This window comes from Nothoprocta perdicaria, unplaced genomic scaffold (assembly GCF_003342845.1).
Source record: "Nothoprocta perdicaria isolate Ctin4 unplaced genomic scaffold, notPer1 scaffold_72, whole genome shotgun sequence".
Taxonomy (NCBI): domain Eukaryota; kingdom Metazoa; phylum Chordata; class Aves; order Tinamiformes; family Tinamidae; genus Nothoprocta; species Nothoprocta perdicaria.
In genome coordinates this window covers 642,022-659,976 of record NW_020455999.1, presented here as the reverse complement: position 1 = coordinate 659,976, position 17,955 = coordinate 642,022, and the positions used below count along the sequence as shown (strand labels likewise).

Here is a 17,955-nt window from a genome sequence, read left to right as displayed (position 1 = left end):
GTGGATCTAGGATTGTGAATGGGGCCTGAGTCCAGGATTGGGTCCATATCTGGGACTGGGTCTGGGATCCAATCCAAGACTGGGTCCCGGGTCTAGAATCTGGACCTAGGATTAGGTCTGGTTATGAAATTGGGTCAGTGATCTGGATCTGGGATCAGGTCTGCATCCAGAATCGAGTCTGGAGTCGGAATCTGGGATTGGATCTGAATCTGGGATTGGTTGTGGGATGCGGATATGGGCTTTGGCCTGGATGCAGGATTGGGACCGGGATCCACATGCGGGCTCGGCCGAAGGCGTCTGCGGCCACGTGGTCCCCCCACTTCCCGGCTTGGCCCGTGAGGGGGCGGGAGCGGCGGCGGCGACGGCCAATGGGACCCCAGAGGCGGAGCTCGCGAGGAGGCCGGCAAGAATCGGGATCCTGGCAGCTCCGAGGCGGCGCAGCCAATGAGTGCGCGGCTCTGCTGAAAAGCAGGCGCATCCCCCAATGGCGCTCTCCGCGGCGGGCGCCGGGAGCGCAAGACGGTCCAATGAGCCGTCGCGCCGGCGGACGGGCAGGCAGCGCAGCCAATGGTCACGGGGCGGGGCGGGGCGTGCGGGGTGGCTAGCCGATGCGGGCCGCCATTGTGGTCAGTTCGATCGGTATCGGGAGCGGAGAGCGGAGCTCAGCGAGCCCGGAGCAGGGAGCAGCCCCCCCCGCCCCCACCAACGGCCGGCCTCGAGTCACCATCACACCGCGGGAGGCGGCGCGCACAACAGCCAGTCACCACCACCGTCCGCACCGAACCGCCGCCGCCATGAGCAGCGAGGCCGAGACGCAGCCGCCCGCCGCCCCCATCGCCGCGGCGGCCCCCGCCGCCGCCGACTCCAAACCCAACGGCGGCAGCGGCAACGGCGGCAGCGGCCTGGCCTCGGCGGCGCCTCCCGCCGGCGGGGACAAGAAGGTCATCGGTGAGGAAGGGAGAGCGGCGGGGAGGGCGCGGGGGGCGGTGCCCCCCCCCATGCTCCCCATTTCCCCTCAGGGCGGTGCGACCGTTGGGCCCCTCCCCCCGCCGTCGCCACCCGCACGCGCGACCGTTGCGCGCCCCCCCCCCCCCCCCCCCGCCTCCTTGCCGCTTCCCGCGCGCGCGGCCGGGCCCCGCGTGGCGGGTGGGGGCGGGGCGGGCGCGGAGCGACTCAAAATGTCCGCCACGCGGGGCCTTTGTGTGCGGCCCGCCCCGCCACGTGCCGCCCCGCCGCCGCTTACGTGTCTCTTCCGCCCGCAGCAACGAAGGTTTTGGGAACAGTGAAATGGTTCAACGTACGGAACGGTTACGGCTTCATCAACAGGTGAGCGGGGCGCGCGGGGCGGTCGAGCTTGGCCGCTTCGGAGGCGCTCGGGCTCCCGAAACTGTCATCCCGCTCCCGGAGCGGGTCCTGGCGCTCCTGTCGCGGTGCTCAGCGCGGTGCGACGTGTTTAGCCTCGGGGAGGGCTGCAGCAGAGCTTGCCTCGCTCCCCGCACACCCTCCGCGAGCCCCTAGCAGAGCCATGGATTCTCGCACTGTTGCATTATAAATCTTTTCATCGTTACTGCTTATTATAATTATTTTGTTACTTCACCCGCTGGGCGCGAGCAGACGTTGGACTCAAGTTCAAGTGCACTCCGGAGTAACACGTGGGTGCCGCCAACTGAGAGGCAGGAGAGAGACGGGCGGCTGGCTCCTGTCAGGGGCAGCAGGCCTTGGTAGCACTAGATAAATGCTGCCTGCACAGCGATGCTTCCCAGGAGCTACTGATAATGTGGGCCCTGCCCTGCTTCCATTTTTTTTCACCCTTACTGTCCTTTATATATAAAATATATATATATATATATTTTCCACCAAGTATTTCAATTTTGACAAGACCCTTGACAATTTATTACATTCCCTTTTTGTAGTGGTATTTCCTATATATATATATACTCCCTTATAATTTTTTTTTCCTTTTTTCTATTAGAGTATTAAGGTCCGCCAGTTATTGGCACACAGAATATTTGTTTCAGCTTTTATAAGGAGTTCAGGAACATCAGTGCAAGCAGTTGTTTGAGGCGCTTGATAGTTGTTCTCCTGTGGCGCTCTGAACGCAGGGGAAATTGTAAAAGCTCCTACCTTCTGTCATGAGGCTATACTGTGTAACCTTGCGTGTTATGGCAGTGATTCTGTGGTGCAATATGATTATATCTAGATATGAGACTTGTGTAAGAAATTCTCAAAAAGGCCAATCCTTAAAAGATTCAGGGCTAAAATGAAAAAATGAAAAACTTCACTGTTTAATTTCAAGTGTTTACCTGAAGTCTCCACAGAGCAGTGAGCTGTCTAGTGGTGACTTGGGAGAGGAGTGTAGAATTACTCTACAAATTGGTTGTGGAGTGCTTCAGTAGGGAGGATTTTGTAGAGGCCAAATCACTAGAGTCTACTGCCTTTTAAACACTTGGTGCTGGTACTTTTCTTCAGTGGGAAGCATCTCTCAGAAACTTGGCCAACAGGGTAAGCCACAAGATACCTGTAGTTCCTCTTACATGTTGCTTTTGCCTTTTCCTTCTAAATAGAAGGTCCTTGGATGAGAATAAGGTGTTGAACATGTTTCAGTTTTAGCTTGCTAGGGCTCAAGTTGAAGAAAGATTTAATTAGAGCTGTGAGACCTCAAAACAAATGTTTCAGAACTTGGTGAAAGACTCTGAAATCCTTGTTCAGGGAAGCAAGCACAGATACTGGAGTTTTTATTGCATCTCTTATTTGGGTTTGTTGTAAATACTGCCTTTTAAGCTGCCCATGTTAGTTTGTGACCCAGTTTCAAATATCTGCCAAGCTCTTTACTTGATTTTGTGTCTAGAACTTTAAAAACTGGATTCTGCCTGGTTTAAATTGAATGCATTCTTCATGTGTAGTTTGAATGTTAAGTATTGAACAGTTGTCAGTATTGCAGGCTTTAGCATCTGTAACGTTTGTAGCCGCCTGTAAAGTCACAGGGCGCAAACTCTGCCTCTAGGGAAGGCTTTTTCCTGCTCCAGTCATTGCTGGAAATGCTCAGTTATGTGAGTCAAGCGAGGAAGCAACAGCAGGTAGTTAAGACATCTGAATAGTTTCCCTACTCATTAATTTGGCAGCTGTTTAATCCCTGAGGTTGCCATTTTAATGAGAAACCCAGCATGATCTCATGTTATCGAGAGATTAGAGCTCCAGTCTGAGAACTGAACTTGAGGACATTTCCACAGCTAAGGAATCTCTCTGGCTTGCTCTGAGGGAGATGTTGCAAAAGCTTCTGCTCATATTTGGCTCATCTGGGTCTGTTTGCAGCTAAATTTCAGCTTTGAAATGGATGCATGTTCATGTAAAGCACTTCTTTTGTCTTTTAATGTTAGAAGTGCAATTCTATTCTGAAATATGGGTTTAAAATCTGATCATATGTCAACTTCTTCTTGCAGTTGTCAAAATAATAAATGAAGGTGTAGGCCACTGACTTGGTCCTATTACCATAATTGGAGCTTCACATTAGTATCAGACTTTACATTCAGAGCTTTGCTGGGCTTAAAAGTGGCATTTCCATGCCATGTTTCATTTCCTTGTCTGATTTCTTTGTTTTGAAGATGGTATGGGGAGAATCATTTGACTGCAAAGATTAGTGGCTTGTTATACCTTCAGAATGAGGGATTTCTTTGAGAAAGTGATAGCTGTTTGTTATTTGCACACCAATCAAGTGGCAAGACGTGAGTTGCTCCTAGATGTTATTGCTGAAAAACACATCACTGGTTGTTGTATCAACCAATATATATACATATATTTATTACTCAGCCACTATATATTTTTTAAATAAGCACATGTATGCCTTGAATTATTTCTATGTAAAATTCCTGTATGATCCTGAAGAGAAAATACCTTTTCAAAAAGACTTAAGCATCTGGACTCAGTGTTCAAAATCTAACTTGGACAAGGATATCTGGTATCTGTCCTTGTAGAACATAGGAGTGTGGCTTTAAGCAGCGCTTACCAACTGAAATGGAAGCAGGGTTTTTCTTGGAACCTGGCTTTACAAGTTTTTTTGATTGATTTAAAAAAAAAAAAAAAATTTCTCTCTCTTCCCTGAACTCTTTCAGCTTTTGGAGAATCTGGTAAGAGATCTTGCATTGCTAACAAGGAAGTGTTTAAGCTGTAGCTTTTCATGGGTTTCTAGATGCTGCAACTTGGGGGAAGAAGATAAGTTGCCTCTTAATAATCAAAATTTCTATGCAGTGTTCCTTTTGCTTATCTTATTCCTGCAATCTTTGAGATATTTCCAGGCATCAACTCTATGATCAAGCCAGTTATGTTTTGTGCTGCTGTCCGACATGATAGCTATGGCATTGAGTTGACTTCGAAAAATGATTTTAATGATTCAAAGGCGATTAGCAATAGAGCTGGGAATACCGAACTCTATAGTAAAGGCAAATTCTTGATTCTCTTAACCACAGCTGAAGTTACAGGTATGAGCAAATTTAATAGCAGCTTGCTTTGCTTTGGCTTTAACCAGTCATTCTGGGAAATAAAGCCCACTTTGCTGTTGAGTCATTGGTCCGTGGAATAACTTGAGATGAACTTCACCATGAGGTTCGGTAGATACAATGTGAGCTTGCATGTGTGTCTGTTACTGAGTTCATTCTGAGTGATGGAAATGGCGAGTGCAGCTCTCAAGCCAATGTCAAGGCTGTTCCGGCTCTGCCTCTTAGTTGCAGAACAGAAACTCGACCAACTTTGGTTGAGCATGTGGTTTGCTGACTGGTCCAACTTAGCTTGATGGTTGTGAAAACTTCAGTGCAACTGTTTTAAAGGGTTTTTTTTTTTTTTTTGATATTTGTTTAGGTTATGTTTCTTGGAGGTGTGGACTTGAGTTGCCTTCTGTTTTCTCTTAGAGAAACCCTATCTCTTCACTTCCTGTTCTTACAAGTGCACCTTGGATATCTTGCTTTCATGGAGCATGATGAGCACATGCCGTTAAGTTCTTCAGTGCAGGGACTTCAAAGTGGAGAGGATGTAATGCTAAAGAGATCATGGGTGAATTGGAGAGTAAGGAGCCCATGTGATTCATGTGCACATGACACTGTGCAGCCATATCTCCTCTGCCCTGGAAATCGTGGTTATCAAAAGCATTTTGGGCTTGGTTTATATCAATGAAACTGCCTTTTCAAGGTCACTGTCTTCATGTTTGGATTCTTCATGAAAACTCACTGTAGCCTGTGGGAAATCTGATAATGCACACTTGAGCGGTGATACAATAGCCATTTTCAAACATTCCCTCTATATTAAAATGGAATTGATTTCTTTCCTTCTAACTACTGCCTTAGGGTAAAGCTGTCTTTAGAAAGAAAAATGCATCAGTGGAGGTGTTTTTTTTTTTTTAATCCCTCTTTCTGTTTGAAAAATATTAGTCCACCAGGAGTAGTATTACTTTTCTATTTTTTACCTTCTCTGAATCCTTCAAAATTGTTTCTGATCTATGACCTGTGGGATACATGATAGTTTCTCAAAGGTTTTGGTTGCATGGCTCTTATATGCTTTTATGAAACATTTTTGGACTGCAGTGTGCACTCTGAGCCTTGCATAGGTTAGTTGCCAATACTGCTTTACTTGGAAGCAGTAGACTATTAAGGGAGTAGTTGACAGCAGATGGAGGAGCAACGTTGACAGTGAAAGCTAGTTGGTGTTGTCTTGACAGTTCCCTGTTTTCTCCCTATTCCATACAATTGATTCTGAGCAGGACTAACTTACTGTGCATTTCACATCTGAAATTGAATTTCATGTTGTCTTGCAGGAATGACACCAAGGAAGATGTGTTTGTCCATCAGGTAAGACTTCTATGAGAACAGATTTTTCTCTCTTTAAATTGAAATATTGATTCTCTCTGAAATTTGCTATGTCTGACCTTATCTAGAAAGGACTGAAGTTGTAGAATAATCTCCTGTGTTTCAAAAGAAGGTGCTTTAAGAGAAAACTTATCTTGTACTTTTGGATTCCAAGTAGAACATTCTTGCAGATTCCAGATATCCACATGCAGTCATCATCAGGGCCTGAAATTTGTGGGACTGAACAGACTGATAACTGGGGACAGTGCAATTTTTACGACTGGGCAATCTACTCTAATTACCTGAAGACAATTGTGAGATGTCCACTTGAGTTCATTATGGAAAAAAGCTTAAACAAAAAGTTTGCAGCGTGAGGGGATTTAAATGAGGGCCTGCTAAGGAAAGTCAGGCTTCACTTTAATGGCTAGTTTTTTCATCAGTTTACCAGATAGGTGCAGTTAATACAAGAGCAGTACCTAAACCATCTTAATCTTAGGAGTTACTCTCTCTTGCCCTCTGGGAAGTAGACCAGATCTGTAAGACTCTGATCAGTGAGGCTCTGCAGTGGGGACAGCTGTGTTAACACTTCAGTCCTTTGTGCGTGACTTCCTGGGAATCCCTGTGATCAAGTCTGTTTGTTTTTTTTTATACTTTCTGCTTCGGACACTCCTGTTCAGTGTCCTGGTAGAGCAGCTCCCCAAGGAGTTCTTGACTCAGTGTGTCTTAGTTTTTGCCTTTAGAAGTCCATGGATTGTTCTTTTGTTGTGACTTAAAAGTATAGAGCTAATGCTGTTAACACTAAGAGAGGAAAAGGCAAAAATCAGAAGTGTTTGGACTTCAGTTTGATTTGTTAACTCTAAATGTGACTGCACTACACCTCAGTTATTGGTTATACGAATGTAGAGGTGTTTGTTTATAATGAGTAGCTTTCTAATGGGTCCTGGAAAAAGTCTAAGAGACTCTACCAGATTTCTCTGTACTGAGGCAGGAATTTCTACCTTGAAGGAAAGCAGTCAGGCTTACTGCTTGATTTGCAAGTATATAACATGTAAGTAATCTTGACCTAGATGATGTGTCCTGAAATTAAACTGTAACTACCGTTCATGTTTCTAAAAGCATAGCTTGGTAGTGGCTTGTTAAACAATTTTCAGAACAGACTGGTTTTAGGAGTCTAAATTGAACCAAATCAATTTGTCTAGGAATTCCACTTCCCATCTGCAGTTTTCATGAATATCTGTTCTATTCAACAACTAGTGCTTTTCTGTTTCCCCTCTGAAATGATTGCTCTGTAGACTGAAACTTGTGAATGTGTTACGTGGATTTTATTCCGTTTTAGGGCCCAAACTAGTGGAATGCTCTTATTGTGAAATCATTGCGCTTGTATTCGGTTGGTGTTTGATAACACTCTATTCTCAAACTATATTCTGTTTGACAAGAGTATCAGTGCTTAATAAAAATGCTACCTGTTTCTGAATAGCTCAAAAATCACCCCTTTCTGATAGTGCCACTTAGCATGGGGGTACATGCAGAGGTATCTCTGGTGCTGTCACCTTAGCAGGTCTAGTTGTTGGTGTAAAATACACATCTGGAGTAGTTTTGTGGTTGATAAGTACTATGACTTCTACCACAATGTGGGAACATTGAGGAAAATTCATGATTTCTGGCCATTGATGTGCTGGCATAGCTCGGGACAACCACATTTGGATGTAAGCTACAGCAAACTGTTTTTGTGGGAAGCACACAGAGGCCCAGACATCTGAGTCATGTGATTGGAAGGGCTGGAGCAGGTTTCTGTGTTAATTAAAAAGAAATGCTCCAGAGGAATGTGCAAATACTTTGAAAAACTGTGTTAAACATTGGTTAGAAATATTGTGGCCACTTTGTATCAATTTTGTAGCTCCTCAGAGGGTGTTTGTTTTTAAACATTCCTGAAAGGCCTTTGTGTTTCCGGTATGGCAGAGCTGTAGTAGTGCAGCTAATTTTCGCAGCTTTTTGTAGGTTTTTCTATGTGGTTTAATTGTTCCTTCAAGAGGACATATCTTCTAAGAACTTAAGCGCTTAAAGTTGTTCTTAAATGACTTCACGTATGCAAAGTAGCATTTTTATGCTGTGCCTGTAAATGTAATTCTGGAATATTACATTGGTAGACTGCCATAAAGAAGAATAACCCCAGGAAGTACCTCCGCAGCGTAGGAGATGGAGAGACCGTGGAGTTTGATGTGGTTGAGGGAGAGAAGGTAAGTGCCTGTGCCGGTTGCTGCTCTGTGCACAGCAAACTCGGGCTGCTGCTTTTGGTGTGGTGTCTGTGGTTTGAGCAGATGCCTCATGATATTCAAGGAGGCTAATGGTTTCTCATTGTCTTCCTGTGTGGATGTAAATTGTTGCACCGTATTTAATTATATTATGCCGTGACTGATTTGCTGCCTGTTGTTTTACCTTGTTCTTGTTCCCTAGGGCGCGGAGGCAGCTAATGTTACAGGCCCTGGTGGAGTTCCAGTGCAAGGCAGTAAATACGCAGCAGACCGTAACCATTACAGACGATATCCACGTCGTAGGGGTCCTCCGCGCAACTACCAGCAAAACTACCAGAATAGTGAGAGTGGGGAAAAGAACGAAGGAGCAGAGAACATCCAAGAAGGTCAAGCCCAGCAACGCCGTCCTTACCGCAGGCGGCGGTACCCACCTTACTATATGCGTAGGCCCTACGGGCGTCGACCACAATATTCCAACCCTCCCGTGCAGGGAGAGATAGTAGAGGTAAAACTTGCACAAAATCTGATATTACTGGCTGGATTCCAGTGGGGCGGGGTGATGGGATCCCCTTGGTCAAGACATTCTCAATGGAACTTATCAGTAAGAATGGCTTGAACTGATGTCGGTTGTGTCGAATTTGATATCAACTGTGTGATTAACTGGAAGAAAACTCTAAATTTTAGAGTGCATGTGACAACCCTACTGTCCCCTTCCCTCTTAGCGGAATCAGTTGGCTCGCTGTTCACGTGCTTTTGTGTGCGGCTAAGGTGGCTTGTTGCTGGATGTCTTGCAGGGTGCTGACAACCAGGGTGCAGGAGAGCAAGGTAGACCAGTCAGGCAGAACATGTATCGAGGGTATCGACCACGGTTTCGCAGGTATGCTGCGCATCGGCTTTTGTTCCCTGGCGCTCTGGCTACTCGCACGCGATGTCGCCTTGCTCAGATGCTGCATTTTTAAAGCCCAGCTTGACTTTCAGGGGTCCTCCTCGTCAAAGACAGCCGAGGGAGGACGGGAACGAAGAAGACAAAGAGAACCAAGGGGATGAGACCCAAGGTCAGCAGCCACCTCAACGTCGGTACCGGCGTAACTTCAACTACCGACGCAGACGCCCAGAGAACCCTAAACCACAAGATGGCAAAGAGACGAAGACAGCCGAACCACCAGCTGAGAACACGTCCGCTCCCGAGGCCGAGCAGGGCGGGGCTGAGTAAATACCGGCTTAACATCTCTACCATCATCCGGGTGCGTGTGCAGAGCCTTCCAAGGGATGGTTTGATTGACCTTTTGCTGAAATTCCCCTCTTAATTTTTGCCGTACAAGTTTGTACTGTTTCTGCTAGTACGTATTGTCTGTGGTAAGGGGGTCAGAGTTGAGCATAGTCATTAATGTCAACAGAGTTGTGAGGTTAATTAGAGGACTTGGTTACCCAACAGGCTTTTTGTTAGTGAATTAGTCTTAAACTTTCCGTTATATCCTGTGTTTCAGACTCGGGACAGTCACATAGATACGAATCCAACAGATAATAGTTGAGTGCAGTGACTGAAAGTGCTCTGCTAGGAAAAACTTGCATGAAACCCCCGAGGAAAATTTTCTTGGATCTAAAATCATTTTGGCTTCTGCTGGCTCAACCCCAGAGAGTATGTGAGCAGAACTGAGATCTCCAGGTGTTAAGTTTTGATAACTTGGCATGAGTTTTGCAGGAATGTCTCATTAGCAGCTTACAAAAAAAAAAAAAAAGACATTGCAAGAACTAGTCTAGCCCTTTTTCTGTGTGTTTAGTGGTAGCGGCCAATTTGGGGCTCAGTTTGGCAGGGCAAAGTGCTTGCTGTTTGTGGGAGGGTTGTGCGAGGGTCAGTTGCTAAAATACCTTCCTTGTGAGGCCAATAGGTTGTGATTTGACACATGGTTGGTGCTGTCTCCTGTTGCACAGTGTTGCTAGTTGAAATACATTCCCTGCCCAGATAATTGTTCTTGTCCTCAGTTCTTCTTTTTCTGGCACTTTCCTCGTCTGCTCTTCCTCCCTTTTGCATTTCTTTTTTTTCCCGTGTTCACCTCCTTCCCCCTTGTGTTCCTTCACCAATCTTTGCCTGGAAGACAGGCAAACAGCAAGGTGCAGTTAGACTGTGGTGTGAGTGCTAATTAATGGTCACACTAATGAAGTTAATCAGAGTTAGCAATGGCCAGGAGCTCGTCATGAGCAGCCGCAAGCCTTTTGATTCCAAGGAACCCTTGAAGGGCTCGCAGCTTGCTGAAAGTCATTCGTGTTGCTTGTTTGCTGCCTCTTCAAATTCACATCACACGCAGAGGATGCAGTGGTAGAACTGGTGTCATATCCTGGTTTAACAAAGAATGGACATCTCCAGGGCAGGAGGCTGGTGAGCGGAGAGGTGTAGGTGGCACGGCCGTGTTTTTTGACTCTTTCTGGAATCCATTGCCGTAGGTTTTGCAAATGAGGGGCTGTTGCTCATTACTGGCAGGTGACCTGATGGTGGAGATGCATCTTGCTCGTGTGCGAGTTTATGATTTTCCACTTGCGTGTAGGTAAATTAGCTCTGTGCGAGCTTAAGGTGCAAGTAGCTTCATCTCTGGTACCCATCTGACGATGCTTTTTTTGTTTCTTTTCCAGTTTAGTCATCAAAGAAAAGACTATGAAATGAAGAAAAGAAAATGAAATTCCAGCAATAAGAAATGAACAAAAGAATTGGAACTGAAGACCTTAAGTGCTTGCTTTTTGCTGTTGACCAGATTACTAGAACTATCTGCATTATCTATGCAGCATGGGGTTTTTATTATTTTTACCTAAAGAAGTCTCCTTTTGGAAACGATAAACACGTTTTTTAAAAGCCTGTTTTTTCTCAATACACCTTTAAAGGTTTTTAAATTGTTTCATATCTGGTCAAGTTGAGATTTTTAAGAACCTCATTTTTAATTTGTATGAAATGTACACCTGATTTTTTCAAGTCAAACTGCAAGCATCTGTTAATAAAGGTCTTAAAGAATTATCTCATGTGCTTGTCTGTCTTTTAAACCTCTTTTAATATGAAATATTGCAAATGAAGTGCTTGTAAGAGGGTTTGAAAACAAAATGTCTGCTTTATTTTGTGTTTAGAGATCTTGATCAAAATGTTCATCTCCTGTGCTCTTCACTTTGAAGCTCTTATGAAGCCAGAGGGCAACGTGTGTGACTGCAAGTCAGGTATTCTCCCATTCCTGCCCCACTGGTGTGTGTTTGTGGCTGCCCTCCCCTCACTTTCCTGTGGTGGGATTTAATTGAATTTGCCACCTGTTTCTGAGCCCAGGTTCTTGTGAGAAGACATTCCCAGAGGCCTCTAGAACCTCTTCTGTCCCAAGGGGAAAGGCCTGGGCTCTTGCCAGGTGCAGGGGTGATTTGATGCCCCCTTTCTGCTGTAACGACCTGGGAGTCTTTAGGTGCTGGTGACCCTTGACAGCAGGGACAGATGCAGAAGCTTGGTGTCAGCCGAAGGGCTTTCTAAAAGCTGCGGGAGTAGCTTGGTTGCATCCCCACTGGAAAAGTGCCTATATGGAGCTGAGGTTTGGATTCTTGAACTCATCATCTGACCCGTTGAAACCCGTTTCATGTTCTTACAGATGAGACCCTGACAAATTGGCTGCTGTCTGATGCCCAGGAGAGGAGAATTTAGGGCAGGTTGGGGGGAAGTTTCTTGGTAGGTTAGAGGGAAGTGTTTGAGTGTTTGGGCTACTCTCTGGAGAGGGGTATTTAGGGACTCTGGAGAGCTAGAGCTGTTTCTGACCCAACCTCTGATCTCCAACCCATAGCAGAAGTGGCCAAAGCTGTAGCCTCTGCCTTCTGATGCCTTCAGCATTCCCAGAATTGGGAATGGATCCGTTTTAGAAGCAAGGACAAGGACTGGGAGCAGCAGTGAGAGCATTTTTTTCTCCACGCTCATTTCCTGGGTTAGTGGAGTGTATTCCCCCAGGTTTTTCAAGGAGAGGACGACAACCCTTTGGAGAAAAAAATCCTTAAACTCGTAACAGCACAGGAAAAACTTGCGGTGGGTCATGGTGTCCTCGGGGTCCCTGGCCACACGGAGTCAGTGTTGCTCCTTGTAGGAAGCGCTATGGACCAGATTTGTTCAAAGTAGCCAAGTTTCCTGAGGAAAAATGAGGTGGGAATGCGGTGAATTTGCAAACGTCCTACCTCTTTCTGTGCTGCTCCTTGGCATTTATTTATTTTATAAAGCATAATTTGGGGACAATGGCAAAGGTGACAGGGCTGTAAGGGGGGTGGGAGCCGCGGGGTGGTGTCACACGCGGGAATCCATGGCATACATCTTGCTGGTGGGCGTCCTTCCCCGCGCGCGGGCAGGTCCCTGCGGTTGCTGGTGGCTGCTGGAGTCTGGTGGAAGAAACGAGGGCCTGTGTCACTCTCCAGAGGGTGTCGCCGGCCTTCGGCTGGCTGGGAGGGGATGACGCGAGCTGACCTGTGCGGACGTGGAGGCAGCAGGTCAGCACGACGGATGACACCAGGCAGCCAGTGGAGCTGGCCATCCCCAGCCAGCAGGACCACCCGAAGTCGTAGTGGACTCCCAAGAAGATATTGTGGGCCACCAGCGTGGCTCTCTCCACGTAGACATCCACCGCATACCACACCGAGCCGATGAGACCCAGGACGCCTAGGAGGAGTAGGGCCTGTGAAGAGAGCACCAAAACCACCGCCTGCTCCCCAGGACCCTCCCCAAGACAGCCCCAAAGACCTCCTGCCCCCCAGACTGCTTCCATCCATCCCTTGCCCACAGCCCGGCCACGCACTCCCGATGCTGAGGATGATGCCGGCCACGAAACACATCTTCAGCTTGATGTGGGGCTCTTCCTTGAGGAACTTGATGCAGTCGAGTCCCAGAAGCAGTATAGCCAAAGCCAGGCCCGCCAGGAGGTCCGCTGCGATCAGCAGCGTCCGCGTCACCACGATCTTCACTGGGAAGGGTGAAAAGAGCAGAAATGGTGCTGAGAAAGGGGCAGCCCTCTGCTCCATGACTGCTCCACGTCCCCCCTAGAAGCAACTGGTCCATCAGTGAGTGTCCCCCACTGCATGTCACCTTACCTGGATGGTCCGCTAGAATGGAGTCATACTGGTCACAGGTCTTGACCCCATCCTGCATGTTGGTGACACACTCCCTCCAAAGCCCCCGGCACTTGTGGCTCACCTGGAAGGGGCGGAGAAAAGCTCAAGGAGAAGGTGGGTACCCCTGAAAGCACCACGGAGCCCCTCAACTCCCCAGGCAGCAAAGCAGGCCTGCTTGGGTCTCACCACCATGGCCTGACAGGTCCTGGAGACTCCTTTCTGTTCTAGCTCCTGGCTAATTTTCCAGGGCAAGAGTGAGCTTAGACCATCATCTTCTCTCTAGGCTTGTGAAGACAAGCTGTAACCCAGACCAAGTCCTGACTGCCCCCTTGCTGTTCTGCTCACCTCCAAGCTGTCATCAGCGTTCACCATCCAGCAGTCGGTGCACGTGGCAATGACCAGGAAGAGGGTTGAGAGCAGAGCAATGCCAAATGCCATCATCTGCAAGACCATGCTCATGGGGACACCTATGAGGGCAAAGACACAGACTCCTGCCACCACCACCCTGCCCACAAAAGTACTTCCCACCTTCCTGACTAGGCTCTTCTCAGCCCAGGTGAGTTGTCTGGACATTTGGGGCTCATCTCAAGGGCTTCAGCACTGCCAGTGAGCTCTAGCTGAGATGATGTGGAGGCCAGGAGCTGAGGGACATATTCATTTTGCAGTGGAGACATGTCCTCATTGAGTTGCTTCCATCACATCTTGCATCACATCTTCCAAAAGGATCATCTAAAGCTGCCAACTGTAGCACAGCTCTTCAGGCAACCAAGAGCAGTTTGGAATCCACCCTTCCTGCTGTGGCCAGACCCTCTAATCTGGTAGCCCAACTCCTCAGCTATCTTGATGCCTCCATCCCTGGCAACCCAAATCTTGGCATCACCGTTTGCAACATCCATGGCAGCGCGTTGGGTAGAGGGGTTCCCGTAAGTTGGATTTTAAAGAGAGGCAGTTGTGGGAAACAAAATTAACAGGGTTAAGGAGGTAAAAACCAGACCAGCAAGATTTGGCACCACAGCCCCCCTCTTAGGAGGCCCTCACGAAGGACCTGAGCCGGGAGCATCTCCGCCAGCCTCACTCAGCAGCACCCACAGGATTTCCAGCAGCCTCTTGGACTCTAATTTACCCTATTTTTTAATTTCTCAGGCCCCCTCCTGAGCTAACTCTCTGTAACCTTTTTCCTCCGCCAACCCCTGGCTGTTTTGGAGGCTTTGAAGAAAATCTGTTCAGCCAGTTGAGTTATGTGAGCAAGAAAAAAAAACAATCCGTCTCCAAAGGAAAAGCTCCGTCTTTCTTTGCACTCGCATAACTTCAAAACAACTTCATTTTAACACTTGCGGGGCCACCCTCGCAATCAGGGCAACTCCGAATCGTCCCTAATTCTCACCCTTAGTGACCTCAGGATGGACGACTGGAGCATCCTCGTTGGCCAACGCTCATTAACCCGCCCTTTGGAGTGGGTCTGAGCTGGGATTTCTCGGCAGCAAAGCAACACGGAAAGAGAGTTTTGGGCAAAACGACTCCATAAATGAGTTTCATTAAAAAAAAGAAAAAAAAAATATCTGCTGTGAACCACCTTGCAGAAGAGCTGGACCTTCTCCATCACCCAAACTCAGAACAGCTTTGACCCATCAGCGATGAAAAGAGCCTTGCGGGAGTTATTACCTTCACGAGGGCAGCATCAGCCTCACCCGTGTTTTTTCCAAAGGGAACAAGCCGAGGAGTCCTCCTTGGAGCTGCTCACGACGTCTTGAAGGCTTTGAGTCCAGCAGGGCTCTCGCTGAGGACCCCGGCGAGCACCAGGAGTCACCTGATGGAGGTGGGAACCCGGTGCCCGTGGGGCTCCCTAAAGCCCTCGCAGGGGCTGGCGGGTGGGTTTTGTGCTCCGCAACGTGACGCCCGCGGGTTAGGGACCAAGTTCAACCTCGGAAAAAGTCCTTTCACCGCTGACGGGCTGCGACTGCGCCGAGATAACGACGACAGCCACCCCCACTGCTGGGCTCCAGCCACGCTGGCCAGAATTAAGACTTTTAACAGTAATATTTCCCTTTTTTTCCCCCCATGAAGGGGGAAGGCTATTGCTCTGCAGCAGTTAATTTTGGGGGACTTGATCAATTTGGGGATTTCTAGCGGAAAATGAAGCAGTTTTGCCACTGGTTTGGAGAACCCCAGGCCAAGACCCCTGGTCAATGGCTCCCACATCCCGGGATCCCCAGGGCTGAACCATAAACACCTATACAGATATATATGGGCTGTGGTCCCATCCCCGGCTTTTCCAAATTCTTGGGGAGGGAGGAAGATGGGACGCTCTCGTAAGGGACCATAAATACCCCAGGGGAGTGTTGAAATAGAATTATTACTTTTTTGAAGGGAAAAAAGTGATTCTCCCCCCAGCTCCCGATACTTCTTTCCAAGCAAGTTTTCCCCTCCTTTCTGTGTGTCCAACACCAAATATTTTCCGGCGTTCCTGATGCTGCAGGGAGGAAGTGATGGCCGGGATGAAACCTCCCTGCCAATGACACTAAAAAATGCCCCTCGCCAGCAGTGCTGGAGCCAAGGAAAACAGCAGGGATTCCCTCCCGATTGCACCGCGTGGAAAATTTGGTGGCACTTTTTTTGTGTTAAAAGAGCCAGACCATCATTATATACAACACACTATTAAAAAAAAATCTAATTTATTAATTTCCTTTTAAATCTCATGTTTTCTTTTAAGTCCTGCTTTTGGTATCTTTGGCTGGGAGTTATTTTTTGGAAGGGGACCTCCTTCTGGCTGGATCCCCCCACAGGATTGAGGGGAATATGCTTTAATAGGGGGCATGCAGTTAAAAATCAAGGAGGAAAAGAGAGAAAAGCAGGCTGGAAAATAAGGGATATGTAGCCCAGTGGAGGAGTTAGTAGTGACCAGAGGTGGCTTTGCTTGAGGGACCTGGTGGAGGGGAGGGGGTTTTCAAGAAGGAAAAGAAAAAAATAATGAAAAAAATTAAAGTTTGGCCCTGGCTGAGGCTCTGCAAGACAGCGGGTTACCTTGAAACCGGCTGGAAATGTAACGGGAGCCGATATTTGAGCTCTCAAGTCCCATTTTTCCCCCACTGAAGTGTTTCCCAAGCCAGCAGAGCTGTGCGAGGGCTTCCCACCACTCCGGGCTGTTTCTTAGAAAAATGAACATATTGGAAAAACTCATTTTGGGGGTTCCTGTTGTCCCTGGGGAAGTCAGGAAAAGCCCCTGAGAAACTGGTGCTGGCGGAACGGGAAGCTCCGCCAGGATGGGGTACACAGAGAAGGGCGTTGTGGGAAGTGGGAGGACGGATGGATGGATGGACGGGTGGATGGATGGACGGGTGGACTCAGACGTACTCGCGGGCAGTGGAGGGCTGCGAGGGCCGGTAGCGCTGGGGCTGGTGCCGCTCACCCGCTGGGCACGAGCAGCAGAGCAGGGAGCCACCGAGGCCGGCGAGGCCGGCGGCCGCCCAGCCCACGAAGAGTGCGGAGCCGAACTCGTACCTGGAGACAGGGAGGGGAAAAGCAGGAGGGAAAAAAAAAGAGGTAAAAAAAAAAGAGGGGGAAGGATGGCAGAGAAAGAAAAAAAAAAAGGAAAAAAAGAAAAAAAAAGAAAAAAAGAAAAAAAAAGAAAAAGAAAAAAGAGAAAAAAAAAGAAAAAAAAGAGAAAAAAAAAAAGAAAAAAAAGAGAGAGAGAGAGAGACAGAGAGGGGGGATCTCACCTGGCATTGACAGGGGTGCTGGGATTGAAGAACTCGTGGGTGACACGGGCCGCATAGAGGGAGACTGCAGCCAGTGTGCAGAGCCCTGCAGAGGTGAGGAGCCCATTAGTGTCTCTCAAGACCCATTTTGGGGTGTTTTTTTTTTTGGCAGAGGAAGTATGGAAGAAATAGAGCAAGAAGCTGGAGTCCTACCTGAGAGGATGAAGAGGATGCCACCAGCGACAGCTACGCGACCCTTGGTGACGGGGTCGTCCTCGCCCACCCTGGTGCATTTCATGCCCACGACGCTGACAATGAGGCCAAAGAAGCCGAGTAGGATGGAAACCACCATGAGGGCCCGTGAGGTCTGCACGTGGGCTGCAGGGTTGTGGGGAAAAAATGGGGGGAAAAGCTGGGAAAGGGGAAAAAACTCCCAAGGTTTCGCAGGGTGCTGCACCCCGTGCTCAACTCAGCCCTGCTCTCAAGCCCGTGCTGCCTCCCCACTGTGCTCTTCCTCGCTGTGATGTTCCCCTCCACAGAGTTCAGAACCAGTGTGGGAGTGAGGGTCAGACCCATGGGGGGATCCACACCTTGGGAGGAGTCGCTCAGCTCCATCGAGGGGATGCTCAGCCCTATAGCGGTGGTGGTGGGGGGGATCAGACCCCAATGGGAAGATAGTCTCGGTGGAGGGGGTTCAACCCTATAGCAAAGCACTCGGCCTCATAACAGGGATCAGTCCCACGCTGGGGGGTGAATTAGTCTTATGAGGGAGGTGCTCAGCCCCCTGGGTGGGGGATCAGCCCCCCGGGTGGGGGATCAGCCCCATGGGTGGGGGTGCTCAGCCCCATAGAGGAAGGGACCAGCCCCACGGCGGCGGCGCCCAGCACCCGCAGCGATGCCCGGCACGCACCGTCGAGGGCGAGCAGCGAGTCGTGCAGGCGGCACTGGAGCTGCCCGGTGCTCTGCGCGGCGCAGCTCATCCAGAGCCCCTCGTAGAGCCCCACGGCCGTGATGATGGCGTCGCCCGCGTACGAGCTCTGCCGCCACTGGGGCAGCGCGGCGGCCGCGAGC

The 17,955-nt window shown here is 48.6% G+C and overlaps 3 protein-coding genes across 6 annotated transcripts; 1 reads left to right on the top strand and 2 right to left on the bottom strand.

Moving 5' to 3' along the window:
* Window positions 1-598: 598 nt before the first annotated feature.
* On the top strand, window positions 599-11,074 carry YBX1 (Y-box binding protein 1). Of its 4 annotated transcripts, none has more exons than XM_026051033.1 (8): window positions 599-948; window positions 1,263-1,326; window positions 5,801-5,834; window positions 7,979-8,068; window positions 8,286-8,588; window positions 8,878-8,960; window positions 9,062-9,327; window positions 10,712-11,074. In XM_026051033.1, exons 1-7 carry the CDS (start codon window positions 609-611, stop codon window positions 9,294-9,296), a joined length of 1,149 nt encoding a protein of 382 aa, XP_025906818.1. In that variant the 5' UTR covers window positions 599-608; the 3' UTR covers window positions 9,297-9,327; window positions 10,712-11,074. The 4 variants fall into 4 exon arrangements, with proteins under 4 accessions (XP_025906818.1, XP_025906816.1, XP_025906819.1 ...); XM_026051031.1 differs by having other exon boundaries at window positions 9,050-9,327; XM_026051034.1 differs by having other exon boundaries at window positions 10,717-11,073.
* Window positions 11,075-12,371: 1,297 nt separating this feature from the next.
* LOC112957431 (claudin-16-like) lies at window positions 12,372-13,648 on the bottom strand. Its single transcript, XM_026051071.1, has 5 exons — window positions 13,535-13,648; window positions 13,169-13,271; window positions 12,877-13,041; window positions 12,549-12,740; window positions 12,372-12,463 (listed from the first exon to the last, which is right to left on the bottom strand). Exons 1-5 carry the CDS (start codon window positions 13,646-13,648, stop codon window positions 12,372-12,374), a joined length of 666 nt encoding a protein of 221 aa, XP_025906856.1.
* A 2,882-nt stretch (window positions 13,649-16,530) lies between these two features.
* Window positions 16,531-17,954, bottom strand: CLDN19 (claudin 19; the record flags this gene model as incomplete). The annotated part of the gene is made up of 4 exons (XM_026051070.1): window positions 16,531-16,687; window positions 16,906-16,990; window positions 17,098-17,262; window positions 17,795-17,954. Coding segments are annotated over 4 exons (567 nt in total), but the record flags the coding sequence as incomplete, so codon positions are not given.
* Window position 17,955: the final 1 nt, after the last annotated feature.